At 41.1% G+C, this 25,543-nt stretch overlaps 1 protein-coding gene across 1 annotated transcript; it reads right to left on the bottom strand.

Annotated features, from left to right (window-relative positions):
• Positions 1–25,543, bottom strand: ZFX (zinc finger protein X-linked). The gene is made up of 8 exons (XM_075429853.1): positions 25,456–25,543; positions 19,517–19,605; positions 18,492–19,058; positions 8,523–8,672; positions 8,187–8,330; positions 7,960–8,094; positions 5,272–5,412; positions 1–3,783 (listed from the first exon to the last, which is right to left on the bottom strand). The coding sequence occupies exons 2-8, from the start codon at positions 19,575–19,577 to the stop codon at positions 2,597–2,599; spliced, it is 2,385 nt and encodes a 794-aa protein (XP_075285968.1). The 5' UTR covers positions 19,578–19,605; positions 25,456–25,543; the 3' UTR covers positions 1–2,596.

Genomic DNA, 25,543 nt, shown 5'->3' with positions numbered 1-25,543 from the left:
TATTATCAAGTACACAATTACAATAATGTCACACATCCCTATATGATTCTATGTATTTTGTTTTTTTCTTTTGTCTTTTTTACAAAGTGTACAGAGGGAAGGACGTATACAATATTTAACAGGGTATTTTCTACAGAACAATAATTTATATTATGTCCTTGTAAAAATCTGTACCTTTTTTTAAACATTAAACTGAAACATCCATTTTATAGCATTTGCTAAGCAAATTATTTAAGAATTAAAACTAACCTGTAACTAATGTCAGTACATTAACAATAACTATAATTTCATTTTCTCTTTATACAGACAAATACATTTTACAAAATCCACTTGACCAAACCTTTAATTATTAAAAAAAAAAGTTTCAACATTGTGCTTTAAAAAAAAAAAAAAAGTGTGTATGATTCCAGGCTACGTAATAGAAAGAAAATGTGTAAAATTGTGTTCTTTGTCTTTCAGCTTATTTAAAAAAATAAAGTTCAAAATGGCTAAAATCCTCGGCAATGCTATGGGAATTTATGCAGATTTTGTACACTTTTCAGGTTTCCAGTTAGAAAATGCTTGAATGGAAGCGTGGGGAAAAAAGAAGTCACGGGCGGGTACTTTGCAAGACACGAATGGAAAATCTCTACGGGGTTTTACTGCATCTGGTTTGGCAATGGGCAGGCAACGGCCAGCCAGCTACGGCCGTGCAGAAAACCCACGCGACCTCCCCGGGGGATTTCGACGAAGGCACAGTGCAGCGCACCGAGGTGTTACACACTACAGGCTCGCGGCCCGTCAGCAGCAACGCTATACGAGAGCATGTTAGACAAGTCTGGGGGCACTGTCAAGCAGGCATCAAAATTAAAAAAAAAAGAAACATTCTACAATAAAGTTAGTGACATGGCATCCGACTGTCCTGAACTGCAAATGAAACGCAAGAATTGCGGCTTACAGTGAAACAGAAGGGCTGAGCAGCAGGAGCAGGGCACGGTACCAAAACGAAATACAAAAGGTTCAGAAGATGCACGTCGGAGAGGAAACCTTTGGCCCTTTGTCACCCCAAACCTGAAATCATCACTAAAATCCCTGTTCGACTTCCAGCAGGAAGATTCCCTGCCTCGAAACAAGAGTCGGCGCTGGGCGTTAGCGAACTGGGTTACAAATCTGTCCGAAGCTGGCAGGCAGCCGGGTCCGAACTCCGTGACCCGTCATCAACCAGCGGCTTCGGTGGGAATCTGAGCAAGGGGAGCCAGGCTGGGCCCTAAAATCTGGCCTGTAATTAATAAATGGTTTGGGGTTTTTTGTTCCACAGTTGCTGTTAAAGTACCTGACTCCGTGCTTGGTACATCTACGCTGCAATTAGCAAATGATACGATGCTATTCTATAATAGTCTTCAGGTGGCAAAATTGCATATAATAATTGTAATGTTCTCCCAGCTGTTTATAAACAGGTTACAAGAACTGGGTTAATTCTGGATACTGTACTAATTAATAAACAGCAGCTCAACACAGCTGCTAATGGCTCAGGATAAACACTCAATTTAGAAACAGTTCTGGTACTATCATAAGTTACTGTTCTTATTAAGAATATCTACATTAAAACATGTCTACTCCTGCTCCACTCCACCCGCTCCGAAGCTCTCACTGCAAGTATCTCATTTCCAAAATCGAGGCACCTCTTGGTCTTACATTTTATTCTAAAACAACTCACGAAAAAGCGTGACTTGAACCACAAACTGTTCTTCCAAAGAAATACTAATACACACACAAGCATGAAGTCTGAGGTACGTTTACCAGCACGTACAACAGTTGTGATCTGTTAACTCTGCAAACGGACCAACAGGATTTTACGTTTCCAACATTAAGACAGCAGTAAATTGAGAAAAACCCAACTCATTTGTAACACGCAACACCTTTCAAAGACAAAGCAGCACAGAACAATAAACATAATATTTGAGCACACTTTCAAAGTCGCCAAACAAAGATAATGAATGCCCCAACCTTTTTAAAAAATTTTTCTCTCTGAAACCTGAATTAAAATGCAGAATAGCTTTCCGCACTAAAGTTAGCTGTGTAACTCCTCAAATGGAAAAGTCAACCTGCCACAAAGTCTGTATAGTCAAAACAGGACAATCAGGTGGACCCTACTGACTTGACCTTCAACATCACAATTCCCCATTTTATACACACCTCTGACAATTTCATCAAGAGAAATTCCATACTTTTAAAATTCACGACAAAACTGCATTAACATGGACACTGTGAGTATCAACGAGGTCAGTAAGATAAATATACTTAAATAAACTATTACAGCTGAAAAATTCAGTAAGAGACAGGGTTTACTTTATTAAATGCAACTTTATTGTTGCCATCTTTTCTTCATTTATTAAAGAAACTGAATAGAATTCAGAACACGCTATTGAACAAAAGGTATAAAAGTCAACTAGAAGCAATAATCCTATTTTATACAGCAACAAATCAAATGCACAGTATGGTTTTTTTTTGTCGTTTTTTTTGTGTGTGATCGCAGGTGATTGGCTTTAAAATAAGCTAAACTGCCCGAAAGGCAAAATTCCTTTGTAATTCCAGCCGTAAGTCTGTGAAAGAGACTTTAAGGCAGCCCAACATCTTTATGATGCCGCATAATGTGCTGGTTCTTCTCTGAAGGCCTTCGGAAACCCTTCTTGCAATATTCACAACGGTGAGGGTAGTCTTTTGTGTGAATGGAAATAACATGCCGTTTGAAGCCTGAGGCGTCTGTAGTGCTATACTCACAGTACTCACACTGATAAACTTTCCTGCCACTGTGCGTTTTCATGTGTTTTTTCAGCTCGTTCTGTTGCCTAAAGCCCTTTCGACATCTCTTGCACCTGAATGGAAGATCCTTTGTGTGAACTGAGAGTATGTGGCGACTCAGAATGAAGGGATCTGCAATCTTAAAGTCACAATGTCTGCATTGGTGCAATTTTTTACCCTTGTGAGCCGCCACGTGTTTTTTCAGTTCCGAAGGCCTGTGAAAGCCTTTGTCACACATATCACACTTATGAGGATAGTCTTTTGTGTGGACTGAAATTATGTGTCGTTTCAGATCACTCGAGTTTGAGCTTTTATGGTCACAATGCAAACACTGATGTGTTTTGCTTTCTTGATGCATAAGCGTATGCTGCTGTAGCTCTTTGGTATCTGGAAAAGTCTGGAAACAAATATCACACTTGAATGGTGTTTCCTTACTGTGTTTAGTCTTTACATGAGTTTTCAAGTTAGAAGAGTCGGCAGATCGGTATTCGCAGTATTGGCACTGGTACGGTTTTTCACCAGTGTGGATTCGCATGTGCTTCTTGAGCTCCGACGGATGGCGAAATCCTTTGCCACACTCCACGCAAATATGAGGAAAGTTCTTGCTGTGGACAGCTAAAAGGTGATGACTCAGTAATCCTTGTTCTGCCGTCTCATAATCGCAGAATTTGCACTTGTGCATTTTACTAACTCCTTTGTCCCTGTGCACCATCTTGTGAGTAAATAAAGTTCCTGCGTGAGAGAAGCTTTTCCCACACTCATCGCACTCGATAAGCTTTTCTGTTTTGTTGGTCAGCTTATGACTCTCCAAGTGGTTATGTAAACTTATTTTTTTATTCGTAGTGTAATCACAGTCTGTGCATCTGTATTTCTTCTTAGTAAGAAGGTGCTCCGGGTGGTTTTTCATGTGCCTTTTCAAGAAGCCTCTAGATTTAAATTTCTTTCCACAAATCATGCAGGGGTAGACTGTCAACGGATGACCATCAGGGCCAATGATTATTGCTGAAAAAAAACCGAAAAAACCCTTCATCAATATTATAGAACAGTATTACCCTTCAATAAATGTCGTATTTCATCCTTAACAATAAGCTGAATTGGCAAGTAAGATCAGACACATACACTTTACATATAGTAATAAACAAGCTTGTTACTGGGTTAGGGAGAAGAAACTGAGGGAACTACTACTTCCATTCATTTTTATTACAGGAGAAAGGAAATACTGCTGTTTGATGGAGACAACGAAAGCATCACCGAGCTGTGCTTCACCTCAAATAATTCTACTCTGAAGAATTCTGACCGAGTTCACCCATTAAACACACAGAGAAACCAACGCTGGTGCAAAGCACGGCAGTCAACATGTTAAACTGAGTATTACATAGTAAGCATAGCGCATGATCTTCTTTGACTTTCCATGCATCTGTACATAAAAAGTTTAATCTGTCAGTTTAATCACCTACCGCTGACTACAATTCACACGCCCCAAACTAACACCTCCTTCCTGTGCCATCTGTCGCAGCTACACTCTGAAGAGGCATCACACAGGAATCAATGAGAACACATCTCACATACAGACACCTCAAAGCTTTGCAGCTTGTTTGCACTCATCCACCAGTCTGATTTGTCTACCCTGAATTTGCCCAGGCATGCTAAAAAGCTCTCATTTCCAAAAATGTGTAAGAAGGAGAACTGACTAGGTAGCTGGAAATAGAAAAAGCAAACTTTAAGACTAAAATTTGCCCGGTTTGCTAATTCAGTGCTAGACAAAACAGAACTCCTACAGTTAAGTCATAATTTGGAAAGAAACTTCTAGTATCATTTCAGGCAAGGCTACTACAGAAAACAGTTGTGTGCTTTTTCAACTTTATCAGACCAAATTACTCATTCAGACCGTAACACAGTAACAGCAGAAACCAAACAATGCCAACACACAGCGCATCTGTTCTTACGGATGCAAGTTAGAACACTGGCATGAACACGCAGGCAACTTCTTTCACAATTAAAACAGAAAAGGGTATAGAAGTTAACGCTACCAAATCTTAACATATAACGTTCTGATTTTCCAGTTACTTACTGAGCTGATATATGAAATGTACTGTTCTACATATTTTCAATAAAGACAAAAACAGTTTGAAAAAAGCACTATTACGGAACACTTTATATAACATCACCTTTAAAAAAGTTACAGTAAACATTAAAATTGGTGTGGCAAGTCAAGTACATAGGTTTTTAGCCTTTTGCTATGACACTGATTTTTTTCCTATGTCAGAGACGGTTTCCTTTAAAACACCCCCCGCGATCCAAACCAACTATGTATTGAAAAATTTTAAAATAAAATACGCACTCATTTATGATGTAAAGTGTTGTCAACAAAGTAATTCCCCAAATAATCACTGTTTTTTACAAGACATTGCACATGATACCAGCAAAGTCCATCTGTTTATAGCCAAGTACCTAGCTGAATGAGAGTACAGCCAGCCACCAGATACCCACCTGTTTGATACTGCCTGGACTCAGGTCTCCTTTTTTTCTTTGGTTTTTGCTTAGCCAGTCTCCCAAGTCCAGCTGACTCATCTATGTGCAAAAGAGCACTTGCAGTGCCGTTCCGACTTTCAATGCCATCGTTATTATTACCTAACAAGATAAGTTAAAAAGTTACCTACCATCACCACTCTACAGATTATTCGAGCAACAATGACAATAGAGGAAATGATAAACTATTATCTGGACAATTAATCAAACTGTAATAACGTACAGGATAAGCTGCAAAACTTCTCTGTATGTAACTTACAAATTATGTTTGCTATTATGAACCCGGAAGCACTGGCTTTGTTAAACTAATTTTACAGGAGTACACAGTTTGCAGGGATTGACAGTTTACCATTTCACAAAGAGTTCTCCTTTCAATGCAGTATTTTTTGCATTGCTTTGATTGCCAATTATCCTCAAAATGTTTAACATCAGTAAACAGCAGCACATCACAATATTTACTGTGCCTGATTTTCTTCTTAGTCCTGAAATACATTCATATGTGAGCTCCCATTCACTTCCGGACACCTGAATTCACCTGACTGAAGTTTCTTACGCACCAAGTATCAGAACTGGAACTGCAATCAAAGAATTGTTCTGAACAGCCCACAAACTTGCACATAAAGTACGCTACTTACTGTCTGCACACCTGATGCTTTAACACTTACAAATTCTTTCTACTGGGAACAAAGAGCATGCCTCAGTATTGTATAAGAGAAAGAAGGAAACGATCTGCCTCACAGAGCTTCCTGTTTAATACACAAATGGCATCACTGGATGTAAAACAAACGTGAAAATTGCAAGTAAATATATCTATATATTTGGGAAGGTATTTATTGACAATCAGTTTAACACTGGTGATTTGAAGGCATAAGTAAATCTTAATAATAAATTTTGTGGTTAAGTATCCATATACTTGAACCAACAGAACGCCACGGTTCCTAGTGAAAGCAAAGCACACAAATGAGACAGGAAGATTGAAGTGGAAGGAAGTGTAAGACACTCAGTAGCTGCTCCCTTTGTAGAGTGCCGAGAATGAATATTCACGATTAATGTAAGAAGACTCAGAGCCAGAAACAGGCACGTGCAGAGCCTGAAGATTCTACACAGTAGCTCAAGTGCTGAGCAGCAAATGCAGCAAGTGACAAACGTTGAAAACAAAAACCCGTTTCACACTTCACACGTAGAAAGTTTGCAACAGGTGCATGAAGATTCCTTCTGAGTATAACACAAAACAGCCCCAAACATTTTCTAATACTAGAATAAAATTGCAAAAGCTTTCTGCAACATAGAGCACAGCGGGACTGGGCTTTGCTACAACACAGCAACAAAATAAATTTAACATTTTATGATGCCATTGTTATCAGCTCTTAAACCCTCTTTAAGTGGAGAAGAGTTCTGAGAAGTGCAGATGACAAACCTCTGCCATTTTCACATCTTCATGCTTCATTATTTCTTCCCTTCCCCGACACCTCTTGACCTTGCATGTTAGGTTGCTTACTGCTGACAATGCAAGGACTCCACTGTTTCCCATATTCTTAAATTCTCCTTTCCATCCCATCTCTCTGTTCTTAATACACTCTGCTCAATCCTCTCCTCCTCCAAATCACTGAATGTTCAGTCTACAACTGTTGTTTCGAGTTTGCTTAATTTCATTTTTTATTTCCACTCAACCTGGCTTCTGTCTTTTCCTCTCCACTGAAACTGTGCTCACCAGCATGCGGCCAAAGGCAAGGCTCTGCGTGCACTATCATCCAGCTCCTAAGCAACTTTTAACACGTGCTGCTCCTTAAAATCTTGCCCTCCCTTGACTTACACCCGTGATTCCAGCCCCCATCACATTCTCAGCGCTTCCCTGACGTTTGTTTGCTGGCGCCATCACCACAGCCCACATCATGCAGACACATCACCTAAGTTTTGTCCTCTACGCTGCTATTTGTTTTGCTTTGTTTACTCAAAGTACCTTTAGAAGGAGAAAAGGGCAATACGGAAAAATTTCTAAAATTATATTTTGGTCTACTAGCTTACGTAAGTTTTGGAAATCAGTTTGTGCACCAGTTGGTGCTCAGATACTAACGTTCAAGAAACTTGGTTCTGCATGCTGGAAATCTTCTCCAGGTTCTACTAGAATTTTAAGATCTCTCCCTCCAGCTTCTTTTTTGTAATCAGTTAATTATTTCCATTAGTGATATCATATATTTATATGTTCCTTCTAGAAAGCATGTAAATCAAGCTAGAGGTCAGTGTTGCTTTCCACTGTTGCACTGAATCTTACATATTCCCATCTGCTTTTTTTTTTTACCTTCAAATAAAAATATCCAGTTCTATTCCCAAGCCAGCTCTTACTGTGTCCTAAAACTGTGAAGGACAGATACACTTGAGATGCAATTTTTCAGCTGAAAGCTCGCACACTTCCCCTTCTACATCATGAAAATATGAAGGAAAATGCCTGTTAAAATCAGAATAAGAAGCCTGCCTTACACCTTCTCTCTTCTTCTCTTTTAATTTTAAGGCTCACTATGCCAAGAAACCATTCTTAAGCTTAAACTTTAAAAACAAACAGAAAAGCACAAATACTCCCCTACCCGCCAAAAAACAATCCCAAACATTTTGCTATAGCCTGTCACCAGGAAGAATTGTTAGAGTACCTACCATAAGCTGCTGCCCAAGCTATAGGCATGAAAGTTTTAATTTCAGTGTCATCAATTTGCTGTTCATGGCCCACTGCTGCATCCTCCTCTCCTACAATCACTTCCATATAAACCTCATCAGCTATTTCTGCAACATCTAAGCGAAAAAGAAGTCATGAAAAAATTAGTAGGAACACTGCCCTGTTGAAAGTGAAAGTCCCTGTTCCCAGATGAAAGCCACCTACTTACTTAGGTCTTCATCTTCATGCTGAGAATCATTTACAGTCATGTAAACCATTTTCTCCCTTGGAATACGAATACTGCTATTTTGATCAAGTAATCCAACTGTGTGGTCATTCTCTGGCTCGCTCTCCACGATGTCTACTGTGCCCCCTAATTAGGAAGACCAGAGCAAAATATTTTAAATACATTATGTTCAAATTCTATGCTAAACCGCAGAAAACTGAAAGTTTGTAACTTTAACATTTGACACACAGCTCTTTACAGATGACCTGAGAGAAATCACAGTCTCTATGCAAAATTTCAAATGTCAGGTTGGAGTATTTTAAAATGAGTGTATTTTACCTAAATCGTCTTCTCCAGGATCTGCTTTGAATATATAGACCTTGATGACTTCTGGACAAATGCCATCCACTTTACAAGAGCCACTTTCTGACTCTGCTTCCATGGTAATTTCAGCAGGACCTTCGTGTTCTATCTTACCAGCATCATCCACTGCAAAAACAAGTTATTACAATTCTCTGGTCACATACAGACATACATGCAAGACTTTATTACATTATTACTCAAATTTAGAAGCAGTTTAAAATTACATTGTGATAAGAATCTACCCATATTTTTTCATATCCTTGAAAACAACGACAATATTGAAAACAACGACAATAAACACAGAAATAAATTCAAGCCATAACTGCTAGTTAAGGGGGAAGTGCAAGAGTACTGCAGTGATTCGACCAAGCATGAGCACCACACCAGGCAATAGCTAACAGGGAAACAGTGAGATGGTGGGAAGAAACTGCACGTTAGTACTTACTCTGTGGAATAATTTCACTAATTCTCAATTTTAATTGCTTTTTCCTTCACAACTAATAAGCTATTAACTGTTTTTTTCAAAAGCATTATCCGTTGCTCAACCCTGTCTCTAACGCAAGCCAGTCAGACCTGGCTCCTTGCAAAGTGGTGTTACCGATGCTTCTTCAGCTGACTAGAGAGAAAACCTCAATGAAAACTACAGGAAGAAAACCCTCCACTTTTCTCATCCACTCAACAGCTGAGGGATCGAGCACAGCATCAAAGTGCTGCCCTGATGCTATAGCACTGCTGAACCTAGTCAACTGATTGTTCACGGTGTCCTTACTGAAAGGGACCTGAGCTGGATTTTATGCTGTAGCCGTACAAACTCTCTTTACTATCATCTCAAATTTTGCTCTCTTCCTTCCAGAAGTGCACCGACACCACGGTTCAGTTTGAATTGCTGTAACTTGCCTACACCTCTCACATAAACATGGCTAACAGCCAGCTTTATGAGGAACACATTTCTGATTTTTAAGACATACTCTACATAAGCACACGTGCACACACACACACACCATCTTACTTTACCAAGCGTGGGTTTTCAGGAAACAAATACCAAACATGTACTCACAAAAATCAAATCCAGCATCAAGACCTTCAGAGAATCTCCCAATTTCAGAAGCCTCAGAATTTTCTCGAGTGTTGAGATTATTTAAGAATTCTTAACGTGATGGTATGCTTTTGTAATTTGTGGCTTTATTGTTGATAAAGTCACTTCTGGAGGCTCACAGCTATGCATAACCTCAATTCATGACAACGAGACATGAAATTTATACTAAAGGACTAAAGGAACTGTAAGAACCGTCCCACAAATGCTGTAGAATTTTTAACTACCACATCTAGCATATATAAAATACTTAATAAAGTATGCTCATTTTACTAGCACTCATTAAACTACCCTCATAACTAAACCATAACTTTACTACTCAGTAATTGCAACTCTTCCATTTACTTTAAGACCTATTTTTAAAAAAAGCTCAAAACATTATTACTATTATTTTCCTGCCATGAAGTCAATAAATTAGCCTTTAAATTAGATAAAGTTGCATGTGTTCTGTCTCTTGTATCAAAGACAACTTTATTTAAGTACAATTTCTCAATCAGGCATCATTATTCACAAAGAAATACCAATAACAGATTATGAAGCACTAAAATAAATCAGTCTCCTCACCAAAAGAGCAGCAGAAAAAACATTACATACTCTTATGGCAAATTCATGATCAATGGGCGCCGTACAGAATGTTTCCAGCCGTACAATGTTTAAAAAATTATTTTGTGTCATGGGACAACGTAACATCTTGTTGCTGAAACCCCAAAGCATTTCAAAAGTAAAAACCTTAAGATGTTCTTTTGAATCACATTAACAACTTAGCTCCATGGTACATATATTCAGTTATTGAGCAGACTTTCATAAATTCATTGGCATATGCATGGAATACCAAACGTCACTGGAGCTCTGACAAAAAGAAAACTTATTTCATTCCTACACTAGATCTATGTAGTTGTTCTCCTTTAACTTGGCTGTTTCCAGTGTCACGCACGTGTACTTGGAAGGCTTTCAAATCAGCGTAGACTGATTTTACGCTGCTGACGCCAAAGGGGAAGTCTGCCATCAAGCTCAACTGATGCTGGAACATACTCAAGGAAGGAAAATTACGGCTGAAGCAACCAAAGAGAAAACAAACCTGCGTGTGCCATGTGAAACAGGCTGGTTTCTTTTCATCAAAACAGAGTTTTTTACTTCCATACATATACAGAAGTATCCATTGATAACATTCACGCAACAGAAGAATTCTAGATCTTAAATATATGCTCCATTTACTCTTTGAAAGAAGTTCTCCAACGTTCAAAGTCATCTTTTAAGCAACATGATTAAAAAAACACCCCATGTTATATAACTTAAGAGTTCCTGATTTCCCTCTATATTCAACAGTGTTTTCAAAATGTAACAACTGGTTTAAGTATTTCTTAACAGCACCATTAAACTACAAGGAAATCGACGTGTAGGAATATTAGGCCAACTTTTCTCATCCAAAAGGAAAAAATTCACTCTTGACTAGTGGTAATACTTGAAAAACCAAAGTTCCTGAAGGGCTTGAAAAGTAATAGTATTTGCAATACAGCAACAAACAGGAAATAGGAAGTAGGGTGGAAAGAAAAAGGTAGAAAAAAAGATAAAAATCAGAAGAGGAAACAAGCAAGGTGAAAGGGCATGGGTATGTATCACACAAAGCACCATATCCATGGTATTTTGTTCTATGGCTACATAAGCATTTATCTGTATTGATTCACTGATGCTCTGGCAGCATTTATGAAATTTGATTTCTGTTTAACACTTTCCCTATGCTTCTGAATTCTCCACATATCTCAGCCTCACAATCAAGAGAAAATGATATTCATAAATACTTGACTGATCAATGCTTGAAGTTGGAACTCTGATGATGTTTGAATTTTTCATTCCAATTCACAGCCCATCAAGCGATCCCACAAATACCATGCATGACTGATCTCTCCCATTGTTCCTCTTTGAAATTGCAAAAAAACCCCAAATCTAAAACTACTTAAAAGTATTAATTAAGCCTGTAAGAGACCACTTCCTTTAAAGCAGAAATGCTGGGCAGTTACTAAACTAATTAGAAGTCACATGCTAGAAAAAAAGTTCAGACTAGCAGTATTCCAATGTTGTCACACCTTATGCCTCCATTTAATCAGATATTAACTGAACACCAAAAACTGTAAATGTATGGATTTTTTTTTCTACCCTCTACTAGCTGGCTGCTTTACTTAAGTAAACAAGTGGATTCAGACTAATTCTCCAAGTCAAAAAAACAGAGAGAAAAATTGTTAGACACAACATCATTTTACATAAATTGCAAGAACGCATTCTATGGCTAGTTTGCTGAGGTTCTTCACAGGCTTTACCAGTTAGAGGAGCCTGCTCTTTGCACACTATGAGCTGTAAGAAACAGCTAAAAAAAGTATGTGCTTCTCCAATGTTCCAATAATTGCTTCCACATAAAAACGATGCTTAAATTTTTATTGAAAGCACAAACAGATGAGAAAGTGTCACACAACGTGAAAGACATAGCATATTTAAAGCCTGTCTAGTTACCATCTACATTACAAGGACATCAACAAAAAATGACCTAGAGATAAAAAAATGAATAAAAAAGCGCAAAAAAATAAAATATGCAGGCAACAGATTGCTTGTTTAATATGTGTTCTATCATGATGACAGCATTTGCCTGCTAGAAAATATTACATCTAATAAAAAAAATCATATAATGCCATAAACTGTAATGTCCAACACATAATTATCTCCTATATCTTTACCCTCCTATTAAAGTATGCCCAATGACATTTTGGGGACAGAAAAAAATCCTATGCACTGATAACAAAACATTTAAAACCAGCCAAGGCCAGTTTCCCCGTATAGGAGCACAAATGCTAGCCCAAGATCCTGCATACTGCATTTGCTTAAATGGTAAATCTTTTGTTTAACCATGACACATGCACTTTCCCCAGGAAGTTGGTCTTAGTTTTTTATATCCAATGTTTAATGGCTCAGCAGATACAGACTTTGTAGCCTTGCAGTCTTTTAACTAGAAAAATGCAAATATCTGTAACTGTCATTATTTTCTTGATGGTTTTCCTAAGCTTTTACATTTATTCTTTCCTACAGTTTCTCCTTCATGTGGGATTAAATCAGGAAAATACAAGGATTGTAAAAGATAAAATTCACTTAAGCAGTAAGAAACCTTCCACCTTTAAGTACATGCTGCTCATTGCTAAATAACACACTGAAACAATTCCTACAAACATTCTAAGAAAAAGTCTATCTCTATCCCAGTTTCACAGATCTTAAAATCTGGCTGTGGAGCAATTAGACAAGAATCATCTATTTTGTCAGCCTTTATGTTACCAAATGATTCTCTTTGCTGCTAATAAAATGCGTGTCATAAGATACTTGCCTGCTTACAAAATAAATCACCCTATTTAACCGTTTGTAATGAAAAAGACCACTGCTAACTATTGTCTTCTCTAAAACAGATTAAAAGCATGCTGTATTCCCCAGACAGACTTTGTTCAGTTACATGATAGAAACATTTCGCTTTTACTTCACTCGACAGCAGAGAATTCCTACTCCACTGAAGAAGCTATTTTTACTGTCCAGTTATTTCTTAAATGGCAAAGCAGGTCTCCCAACCTGTGAGAAAGCAGAAATCTGTTCTGTTTTGATTTTAATACCACTGTCATTACCCATAAGCAAGTGTACTCTACGGGTCTGCAGCTCTCCTCAGGGCAGCGATCGAGCAGAGGAGAACTTCCTGAGATTCAAATCAGTATCTAACACTTGTCCTTCTGTCGTGCTTTCCCCAGCACAGGAACCAGACTAAGCTCTGAGGCATTACTCAGCCCCAGGGAACTTTCACCTCCCTCACATCTCACAGTGACCTCCTGAGCAGCCTTAGCTGCAACAACTGCTGGTGCCATTCCAGCGGTCAGGCAGAAGCACAGCAGCAAGTTCTACCTCACAGAAAGAAAAATGTGATTTCCTGCATCTTTAAGAACCTCCGGGGGAAAAGAGGGAGGTACTTATTTATGCTACAAAAGCAAATAAAGCATTTTGTTTTCTTGACTAGAAGTCTAGTGGATGGCCTTAACGAAGGCATGAACTTAGGGCTCTGTTGATCAGATCCACTGCTTTCAAATTAACACCCAAGAAGGATGAGAAAAGATAGGTTTCACAGAATCACAGAATCACAGAATAGTAGGGGTTGGAAGGGACCTCTGTGGGTCATCTAGTCCAACCCCCCTGCCGAAGCAGGGTCACCTACAGTAGGCTGCACAGGATCTTGTCCAGGCGGGTCTTGAATATCTCCAGAGAAGGAGACTCCACGACCTCCCTGGGCAGCCTGTTCCAGTGCTCCGTCACCCTCAGAGGGAAGAAGTTCTTCCTCATGTCCAGAGGGAACTTCCTGTGCCTCAGTTTGTGCCCATTGCCCCTTGTCCAGTCACTGGGCACCACTGAAAAGAGCTTGGCCCCATCCTCCTGACACCCACCCTTCAGATATTTGTAGGCATTTATAAGGTCCCCTCGCAGCCTTCTCTTCTTCAGGCTGAACAAGCCCAGTTCCCTCAACCTCTCCTCGTAGGGGAGATGCTCCAGTCCCCTCACCATCCTTGTAGCCCTCCGCTGGACTCTCTCCAGTAGCTCCTCATCTTTCTTGAACTGGGGAGCCCAGAACTGGACACAGTACTCCAGATGAGGCCTCACCAGGGCAGTGTAGAGGGGAAGGAGAACCTCCCTCGTCCTGCTGGCCACACTCTTCTTGATGCACCCCAGGATCCCATTGGCTTTCTTGGCAGCCAGGGCACACTGCTGGCTCATGGTTAACCTGTCGTCCATCAGGACACCCAGGTCCCTCTCCGCAGAGCTGCTCTCCAGCAGGTCCACCCCAAGCCTGTACTGGTGCATGAGGTTGTTCCTCCCCAGGTGCAGGACCCTGCACTTGCCCTTGTTGAACCTCATCAGATTCCTCTCTGCCCAGCTTTCCAGCCTATCCAGGTCACGCTGAATGGCAGCACAGCCTTCTGGTGTATCTACCACACCTCCCAGTTTGGTGTCGTCAGCAAACTTGCTGAGGACTAGACTAGGAAAACTAGACACCTAGACTTAGGAAAAGATGAAATCGTTACTCTAGCTCTTTGAGTACCGTGGGCTTTGACTCCTGTCACGAAAAGTGTTAGTTCAGATACAACAAACGAGGGACATGGCTAACTCCGAGCAAAGTAAGGATATGGATGGACATACCATAGCCCCTGTACTTGCAAACATCGTATAACTTCCTAACACTGCAGCTTAAACCTTGCGAGGCTACCCTTCCCTCTCTCCAGACTCCCCTTGTCAAACCTGCTTTGTGCCTCACCATTTTTGCTGCAATTCAATATGAGTACATTAGAGTACAACTTCCTGCCTTATGGAACGCGTTCATCCCAGAGGATGTGTCTTGCTTTGCCAAATCGAATAAAATTAGACAAGTAAAAATTTTACTCCCATCTTATGGCCAGGTGTAAGGCACTACTTTCCTTGGTTAGTAAATGCTGGAGGGGTTTTTTTGTTGTTTTGACAAATACCAGCTAATCTCAACGTTACTGTTTTACTTACAGAGAAATGATTTTCCAAGCCTTAAAATTTGCTACCAAATAATTACTATCAGTGTGAACCAGAACACAATTTATCCTTTCCTGACCAAACTCATGAACTGGCTTGTTATGGCATATGTGAAAGAAAAGCTGATTTATCAAACCTCCTTGAATCCTTTTCAAACTACTAACTAGCAGCAGTTTGCATTCTTTGCTGAATGAGTATCCGATTCTGCTCTGCCGTAACTGCCCCAAATCTACTACAGATCAAAAATCAAGCTTGAGGGCAAAGACAAAGTATGCAAGAAAAGAGATGAATGAGTACATCAAAAGGTAAGTGATAATATAAGCTGTGCCAAAAAACATTATCTTGGAAATGAAAAAAACAAAGGCACGTCAATGCAGATGCTACATGAAATCTAAATGGGAAAAGAAATATTAAAATACTGAAGAAAAGTCACAGAATGAAACCCACGGGAACCATACTCTTTGAAAAGACAAACTAGTTTGAAACCAAGAAAGAAGGTAGAAACACAACATTAAAATAAGTACACACAGCCCTTTAAAAACAGGTATTTTCAGGATAAAGCCAAGAACTTTATTTTAAGAAAACCTTTGTAGCCTCGGTTCATTTGGAACAGAAACGGAAACACTTAAAGAGAGCCACAAGATAGGAAGAAGACAGCAAAAAGATTTTGCCAGTAACTCCCATTGAAGAATACAGATTGAGAAACCGATGACAGAAAGATCGTGAAGTGCCATCCCCTGCTTTGCAAGTGACTAGATAAAATATGACAGGCAAAAGCATCCTGCAGAACACTGTCTAGCTCCCAGATCTGGGAAGCAGCTACATTTGGCTGCTGTAATGGCAAACAAAAGTACATTCCAACACCTGCCCCAGCAGTTCAGGGAGGTTTGACAAAATCAAGCACAAATTTACAGCTTAGGATGAAAAAATCAAAAACTAGGCTGATGCTGATGTTACTGCCTTTTAAATACCACCTAAGTTCAGCTGAAGAACTGGGAAAGTCAACAGATCAATAAACACATATACTGCCAATGCAATTAAAAAAAAAAAAAAGAAGGAAATTAATTCAAATAATGTTTTCCATACAACGAAGAGACTACTTGGCAAAACAGTCTTTACTTGATGAAAAAGCACTAGACTCTGACTTCACAACCAGAAGAACTTGTTATGCAGGCTCTGAACACAGTAGGTGGTAATAGGGAACTTCCCTTTAAAATGAACTGTAGAACATATTTACAATTTTAAACACAAATAGAAAGGATGGATGTTTTGCAGCATAACAATTATTTTAAATGCTGGATTATTTAAGGTTCTGAATCTAAACAAAGTATATTGCAAGACTATTAAGAGCTGTTTAATATTCAATAAAGTATGAAACTGCAGAAATACTTAACTGAAAATGGAGAATATCCCAGCACAACTGAACAATTAAAATTCCTGTGTTTTCTGACAGTTACCACCTGTTGATGACTGGCACATCTAAGACGACTTCCTACCTGGGTGGGTATTTTCGGGATCACGCAATATGGCATCTACCAAGACATAACACCCTCATTCAGCCACTGGCAATGGCTGAACCGGACACCTACGTACCCACCCCTTTCAGCTGAATTTACACAGACACAGTTTGCAAAGTGTTCCCATGACAGCAGCCCCAGAGGCCTCACTCTGCTGCCCATGCTGCAGGATGAAATCCTGCAGGGGAAGCGTGAGCAGAGAGACAGGAGCAACAGCATCTTAAAAAGCTACAATCAGGGACAGGAAACAGGTCAGGATCACCACCAGAGTCTTTACACAGTCAGGCCTCAGTTATCCTTAGGTGGATTACCCACTTCGCTGAGTAACTATGCTGCAGGTGCAGAAGCATTTCAGCTGCTCTCATCTGACCTAACTCAGGTCCAGAATCAGAAAGTTGCATCTGTACCATAACGCAGACAGTGCATTTACTAGTTTGGATGAATACTATTTCAGAGAGCAGCATCCCTGACCTATTCCACCTCAGTATGATCCTGCAGCTTAATTTTACAATATTTTTTGTTATCCATATTTTGCATTATCCCATTTCATTGTTTTCCCAGATAATAGAGAATTAACTGTACCTCATATAAACTCAAAACATGGCTGCACAAGGTTACTCAAGGAACTCAAGAGATGATAAATTAAGAAATGCAGTGATCCTAGGCAAGGAGAAGCAACATTAAAATCCACAGTTACAGAATATAAAATTAAAACAAGTTATTATACATTTCAAAAAAGTGTCCAAAGGAAAAAGAAAAAAAAAAGAAAAGAAAAAAAAGGTAACTGAAGCAGAGCACGAAGTATGCCTCATCAATGGAGTCATTTTAATGCTAGACAAAACTGAAGTGCCTGAAACGGCATTTAAACAAACCAGCCTAACAAAGCTTTTCTACTTCTACGACAAACGTTCACCAGTGACACTCTGATGTTCCTAGGTGCTGCACTGAGTAAGCATTATAGTAAGTACCATACTTAGACGAAGCTCTAGTTCGAACAAATGGATATCCTCAGTAGAAAAAGGATTGATGATATGCTCTGTTTTTCTCCACCCTCTACTGTAAGTCTTTTAAAAAATGATTCAAATGGATTGTGCCACTGTTCCTAAGGGAGATTAAGTTATTCATGGTTGCTTCTCAGCTATGAGCAGCAAGAGCTACTCTTTTTGTTAGCAGCATACCTCCGTCCCTTGCTTAACCAAGAGAAAAAAAACACATCCTAACAACAAAGAAAACCATATTGTTGCCTGTATCTAACTATAAATGGGGTAAAAGGGTGGGGGCTTAGCAAAAAAATAACAAGATAAGGATCACAAATTGGCAATCGGAGTTCCAAAAAACAGGTTTTTTTACTTTCCCTTTTCCGTGAAATAATTTGTTTTCTTAATGTCTTGGCAGTAATCTCAGTAACCTGCATGTACATGCGTTTTCAAACAATGCCGTATCTATCTCCTTTCAGTTCTTACTAACTATATGGCATTTAGTTTACTGGAATTCTTACTCTTTTGTTCATATGCTATAAAATGCTATAGAAATAATTTATAATGAGACATGCATTTGCCAGCATTTCTCTCCATTAGCTTCACTCCAATTTTTAGCTGGCATATGTTCCTAAAAATGTCTCCACTTAAGTACATTTGTGAGATCTGAATTTCATTAAATAATACAAAAATTCTGGGTTCAGTACCGTCGTAAGCCCTCCCTCAGATATTTCAAGCACCACCCAAGCCCATACCGAAAGAATTTTCATGGCTTTACCCAGACACTTACAGGAAATCATAAGGTAATCTTCACAGTTGCCCTTCTCATCTTGATGTTCCACAGGGATTCCATTTGCATCGATCACTGCCTCTGATGCACAGTCTGCTACCAAGACTTCTTCAGAAACAACATCTGTTCCCAGAGCATCAGTGACAATATCTGCTTCTTCGACATTATCATGAACTACATGTTCTACATGTCCAACTTCAGGTACATGCATCGACTCACTTGTCAGTACATGTTCTGGTATAGACATTGCCTCTGCTGTTATGTCAGAAGCTAAAACATCATCTGGGACAGTGCAATGAGCCAAAGAAACCTCTTCGGCTACGTCTGTGTCCAGCACTTGTTCAGGAATAATGACAGTTTCAGATACGTCTGGCTCCTCCATGATATCTGGGCACTGAACATCCTCGATAACAACATCCTCAATGACATCTTGTATTACTACAGAATCTGGATCATCAGGAACAAAATTATGCACAGTTATATCAGAGTCGACCACATCTGAAACAAATACTGTTTCCTGTACTTCTACAACAATCTGATCTCCATCCATATGTCCTGCATCAGCTCCTGAAAAACATAATTAAAAGAGCAGTTACATTGTAAAACTAACTCAGATGCAGTGCTTAATAATTGAAATTACTTCTATTTTACTTCAGCTTTTACACTATGCTGCAATTTAGTAAAGCAGGCATAATGGCCTATAAGCAATTAAGACAGACCGATACACAAGGAGCTGATAAAGCAAGTCCTGAGTAGGTGCTAACATGACTAAGGTGAACAACATTTTCTCTCCTGGGAAAGGTTACCAATTTTTTAACTCTCCCCCAGTACCCAAACAACTATTACTTGTCAGAACAACAGCTCATTCATATTGCTCTGAGTAATAAAAACAAGTGAAAATCGAAAGCAACTACTCTATACCAAAGCACTGATGCAGCACAGCACTTTTAAGCAGAGACAAAATAAACGACAGTCAACAGCACCTAATGTGAACACTCTTATCTACACATTATCTCCTGACAGACCTGTTGGATCAAAAAATGCATTTGGCTCATGTGGCTGCAATTCAAGCCCATCTTCATCCATGGCCTTTAACTCTCATCAGTCACAGTGTCTGTAGAAGGTAAAGAAGAAAGGTTAGTTAGCTCGTGTTATGCTACGACGGTTGTCTCTGCCTGTGCAGTGAAAAGCAGAAATTTTGGGTTAATGAAGTTAACAGATAACACCTCTCGACTTTAAGATGGACCACGTTTCACTCAGGGTACCTCTGTCTGGGATTCCAGAAATACTGCTCCAGAACACCAAACACCCAGGGTCCGAATAAGAGGCGTGTGAGCTCCAACACTCCAGGTCATTTCTCAAAACCCCACAGCTCCACAAACACAGAGACAGCTGATAAAGGGATACGAAAATATGATTTCCTTATAATATTACGAAGGAAAAAAAAAAAAAAAGACAAAGCCTAACACTCGAGTCTTTTTTGGATGGTGGGGAATACAGCACTGTCAAATCAATAAAGCTCGATAAGGTAAGTTACAGGTAGAAAGCTAATGGTCTGAAATGCACACTGCTTTTGATGACCTCTGTGTTCACACTTGGGCAGTCAGGAGGAAGTTACTCTTATGCCATTTTGGGAACTGAAATCATCAATGTAAACTGCTTCCAGAACATTAACACCACATGTTTTCAAACCCCAGATGTGTGAATATTTTAAAAACTCCTGTCCCAAGACAAAGTACCTACTTGCTTTTGTATTAAAAAATATCACCAGTGCTCAAAAACTACCATGTCATATTCTACCAAATTTCTTCGAACAGAATGTCAACATTTCTTCAGTGCATAATAACAACTTAAGATTTCAATCACCTTAACAAAAGAACCAAAGAAAACCACAAACTTAAAATACTTACTAAAATCTGAAACTGCAATCTAAATTTTGCTGCTTACATATGTGCATTATAATTAGGATCAGGCAAACCTGGGTAAAACGTGACCTAACACAAACTTGTACTACTTCCTCACACTTACTCCAACTAGTTTACCAAGTGTAGAACCAGCAAGAGGCAACAGAACGTTACTACGTGTTTCTGTACAAATGGAAGATGCAATTCTGCCTCCTCCAAACATTTTTCACAGTGACAGGCAAGAATCTCCCTATCCCTGTGATACTTTCACAAAAGACCTAGAGAAAACATTAAGATTCTGCCCAAGGTTTCCATAAGAATCATAACCTTTCTGAATTACATCAACTAACATTTACATTACTTCAGTCTTCAAGGGGGAAACTGCTATACAAAAGAAAAAACTAACTACTCCAAAACACAAACCTAGAACTACAATATGTAGCAAGTATTTTCTAAACTTCACCATTTTTTTAGCTCAACCTTTCGCAACTGTTTGCAGCTGACCACCTGATTTATATATAAGGAAATGTATTTTTACAAGTTGAGGGAGAAACATAGACAGAAATTGAACTGAAGGAAAAGCAGCAGCAGTCTAATAATTTTCCAAGGGGTCCCATATTTGTGTGATGTTCAGTTGGAAGGCCTCTCTATTTTACAGGCAGCTGCGCTAACAAATCATTGTGGTCACCAGCTGGACATAAATCACCTCACAATTATTCTGACTGCCAAACATTTCTGTCAGAAGCATCCACAATTAACAGGAACAGCTCGTCACACAGACGCTTTTTTCAGAATCAAGCGCAGAAGAGAAGTGTTTCTCAGTCTCGGATACAAGACATTGCTTGACTGATGGCAGTCAACTTCTGCCATGCCACAGAAACAAGAACAGAATAACATGGTTACATACAATCATCTAAGCAAGAATTATTCACACCCAAATCAGTTTACTTCCATCTATCCAGTATACACCTAGCCATTCTATCACAAATGTCTTTCCTATTCATCTTGTCACCTTTTCTGTGTTGTCTTCAGTGTTTAGTTTCTGTTGCTGCTTCTCCAACTTGTTGTGTGACTGTACCTATATGTTTATTACCTCTTCACCCGCTCATTTCATGTCACCAGCTTGTAACTACAGCACCCTCCCATCATTCACACAAAGCCATGCTATTCTTCAAGTTGTAGCCAAGACTGTATCAGTAATTCATAGATATTTTTTATTATTTTATTTTTTAGGAGGCGGGGGGGTTAAGGGTTGCAGAAATAAATTGCCTCCCTCCTCACACAACACACACATAAGAAGCAGCATCTGCTGTCCAGCTCTGTGGCAAAAGTCAAGACGCCATTTCGGCCTGTGCTTTTGAGGATTGTATTACCACACATATTAGTCTCTGATTGACTGGGACCCGACCAGCTTGAAGCACCAGTTCACCACCAGCTACTGGAAGAACTGGCATTCGTTTTCTCTGCTTCCTGCTTTCATCACCCACTTGACCACCACTCCACCACAAATTCCTACTTCTCATGATTCATGCATGTACTTTCTCTATCCTGTCCTCTCCCCAAATTCTTCACTGTCTGTATGAGTGAGGCTCTCCTTCGTCATCATTCCATCCTCTTCACCCATGAGACCCAGAGGTTGCCAACACTACATCCCAGCTTCCAGAACGAGCCCGCCGACCCCATCTCTTCACTGCTGCTCTCACTGCTGCCCAGATTCCAGGCAACAGATGCTAAAACCAATGAGTCTCTGTGGTGCTCATGACAGTGGAGTTCCATAAAGACACTGCCACCAGCAGTGACAGCCCAGCAGACCGTCAGCTGCGCATTCTGCTTAACAGTGTGGCCTCTTCTGTACTGGCAAGGTCTTTCACCTACAGAGGCATAACATGCTGCAAAACAAAGGTTCAGGTTCTACACAAACTAAGTAAGTTTCCTGGGCACATGGGTTTTCAAGACTGAGTCTAAGAAAGGACAGAGATTTATGCTTTGGTACTTGCTCCAAAGCAGAAGAAGAAGAAAAAAAATCCCAACCCTTCCACTGAATGAGTTTCTTACCAAATAAGGTTTCTCATGTGCTTTTGTACCCAGACCCAGCCAACAAACACCCACTCCTGTAGGACCACAAAGACTTTAAAAGTGCTTCACTAGGGCACAGACCCCACCTCCACAGATATTTGCTGCGGAAAGAAGACCATAAGAGGATGCATGCATTTCAAATAGGATTTAATTAAACCGTCTAAAATGATAAAAGTGCCTAAATCAAAATCTGAAGTCCAAAAAGGCATCAAGGCATTTGTCCATGGGTAGGTAAAAAAACCCCAACAAAACAAAACCTAAAAATTTCCTGAAATAATGTCAGATTTTAAGCATTCTAAATAGTAGATGAGAAAATACTGTGCTTCTTCCTGCTAGCTCTTCTTCTGAGCAGTGGGCCAGCACAGGGCCCAACATGCAGCCACACAAAGGAAGGTATGCCACATGGTTCTCTACCAGCCAGCAGCTCTATGATGAAGGCACTGTTCTCAGACACAAGAAACACTAGACCTTCTTGCTGTGAGCACCACACCAAACACCTTCAAATCCCTCAGCAGGTGCCCTAAGCTCTGTGGAACCCTAAGTCCAAAAAGCAATTCCAGCAGTTCATTTTCCTGGAAGATTTCAAGAAGGGCAGAAAGTCCTCTCAGATCTTTCAACATTTCCAGCTGACACTTACCTCAGGAGCAAGTTCTGGCACTGAAGCAGACAAAATCAATTTTCAGTTCCACTTTGGGAACCTAAACTCTCAAAGGGAAGCAGGTGCCCGGCCATGTCCCTATACTCAGCCCTTCTGAACAGCCAAATCTACATGGTTCTTTGTTCCAACCTCAGTAATTCAGGAACTGCTCTTCTACAGCAGAAAAAGCCTAGGCACTTAAAACCAGGGTTTATACCTCTGAAAAGAACTAAACATCTACATCTTTTACTTGGCTTGGGTCTATGTCAGCTTCATACGAATCAAGAATTAATACAACTCTGAAATACACCTAATTTTGTTTGTAAAGTTAGTTCTTACAAATTGATTTTTATCTATTTATTCAGAGACTCGGTTGGTTTTGGTTTTATGAAAGTGAAGGCAATATTTTCAAGTGGAAGAACAGATAGAAAACTATATATTAATGGGAGAAATTGTATTAATCTATTAGCAATAAAATAACCTCCCAAAATGATAATGGGTATTTTCCATAAATCTGATTTGGAGTACAGTCAAGACAAGCAACGCAGACACTGCAGCAGCCTTGCCACATTACAAATCCTTGACTCAATAGGCCTAGCAAGGTAATCAAGATGAAATAAAATGAAATAGACAAGCTGTCACATTTTAAAGAGAGAGCAACTTCAAAAATAGTTCATTAGAAGAAAGACCTGTCAGTTTCACTGCTCTCACCAAAAAAAAGGAAAATGGGAAAACAGGTAAAAAAGGGGGAAACCTCAGAAAAGCCATTCTTATGAAAAAGAAACACATACGAGAGTCCTTTGCCTACTCCTAAGCAAAGAACAGGTCATCTGTTTGTATGTGGTAAGGGCATAAACCAAATACCTATGCAGTGAAACTCCAACCCTTCACACAAAAATCAAGGCATGAACAGCAAAAATCCCCCACACTCAAGCCTCGTCCCCGACCTACGCTGAGATGACAGCGTACAGCCATAACCACGCTCCCATCGTGCCTTGCTACATCCCATTAAAAATTGCAGCACGCCTCGCATGTCCCAACTGGGTTAGAGCATCGAGCCACCCGAAGCTTCGCTGTGGTTAGGAGACGACCGCGGGTTCAGTCTACACTGTCGCTGCAGTGTCACAACTCTCCCTACGTGACCCACTTACGGAGAATGCCACGTACGCTCACGCTCTCAATCTCACACACACATGAAAGGTAAAAAAATTATACTCCTATAGCGTCTAATCCTCACGTTGGAAATAACCCCCGTTATTATGAGGTGGATAAATGGAAGAATAAACACAATGCTACAAACGTGACAGTGCAATCATTTAGCTGTTTATTTCTTGAGGCATCTCCCTCAGTTTCGTCAGGAGAATCAGTACTGCTGTTGTCACTGCAATTTCATTAAAAAAAAACCAAAACCCTCAAGTCTTTTCCTCTTTGTTGTAGTTCAGTGGTTACTTGCAGAAACTGGTTAAAAAAGTGGGTTTTCTCCAGATTTCCTAGGGATGTTGTGCGTCAGACGACACCTAAGTTACTTCTCAACAAAACTTAAATTAGGGAAATAACTAGTCCCGGGCGCCCCTTTGAAACCACCTTCCACGCAGCTGGGGGCCGCTGCAGGAGAGGGGACGGCCGGGGGGTGGGGGGGAAAGCCGGCACCAAGGGGGTCCCCGAGGGGGCTGGGGGCGAACCTCACCCCGCTGCCCGAATCCCCGGCCGGAGAGGAGAGGGCACGGCTGGCAGCCCCGGCGCGGCCGCCCAGGAAGCCGCCACGGGCCGGAAAGCGCCGATGTCCCCCGCGACTCGCTGGCTGGCAGGCGCCGAGGCGGGGAGGAGGGAGAGGCGGGGGAGAGCGGAGAGAAGCGGGGGCGGGGAGGCAACGGGCGCTCCCTCCCCGGAGCCTGCGGCCCGACGCCGCGATGAGCGGGGCCAGGGGCTCCCCCCTCCGGCCTGGCCCGGCCTGCGCGGAGGCACGGACTATGGCGAGCGATTAATTCAAGATGGCGCCCGGCGCCCGCCGCCTCCCCCCCCCGCGCGCCGCCATTTTGTCTCCTCCTCCAGACACTCTTCGAACCCCCCTCGGCCGGGCCCGGGGCCTGGCACCGACCTCGCCCGCCTCCCCCCGGGCCCGCAACCGCCCCCCTCCGCTTCCGCTCCCCTCACGCCGCCGCCCCCGCTGCCCAGGGCCACGCCGGGCGTGCGGAACCCGCCGGCCCAGGCCCTGCGGCCCGCTCTTTTGCCGGAGCCCTGGCGCGGCCTAGCTGCGGCCTCCTCGGGGCCTGCGCTGCGGCCTGGTGCGGGCAGGGGAAGGCCCGGGCTGGGCCGGGCGGCGGGGCCCGGCCCCGGGGCTGCTTACCGTGCGGGTGGCGGGCGGCGGCGCTCGCCTCGGCGCGGCCTCTCTCAGCGCGACTGGGCCGAGCGCGGCGGCGGCGGCGGCGGCTGCG

This window comes from Opisthocomus hoazin, chromosome 1 (genome assembly GCF_030867145.1).
Source record: "Opisthocomus hoazin isolate bOpiHoa1 chromosome 1, bOpiHoa1.hap1, whole genome shotgun sequence".
Taxonomy (NCBI): Eukaryota; Metazoa; Chordata; class Aves; order Opisthocomiformes; family Opisthocomidae; genus Opisthocomus; species Opisthocomus hoazin.
This window is presented reverse-complemented; position numbering and strand designations above follow the sequence as displayed.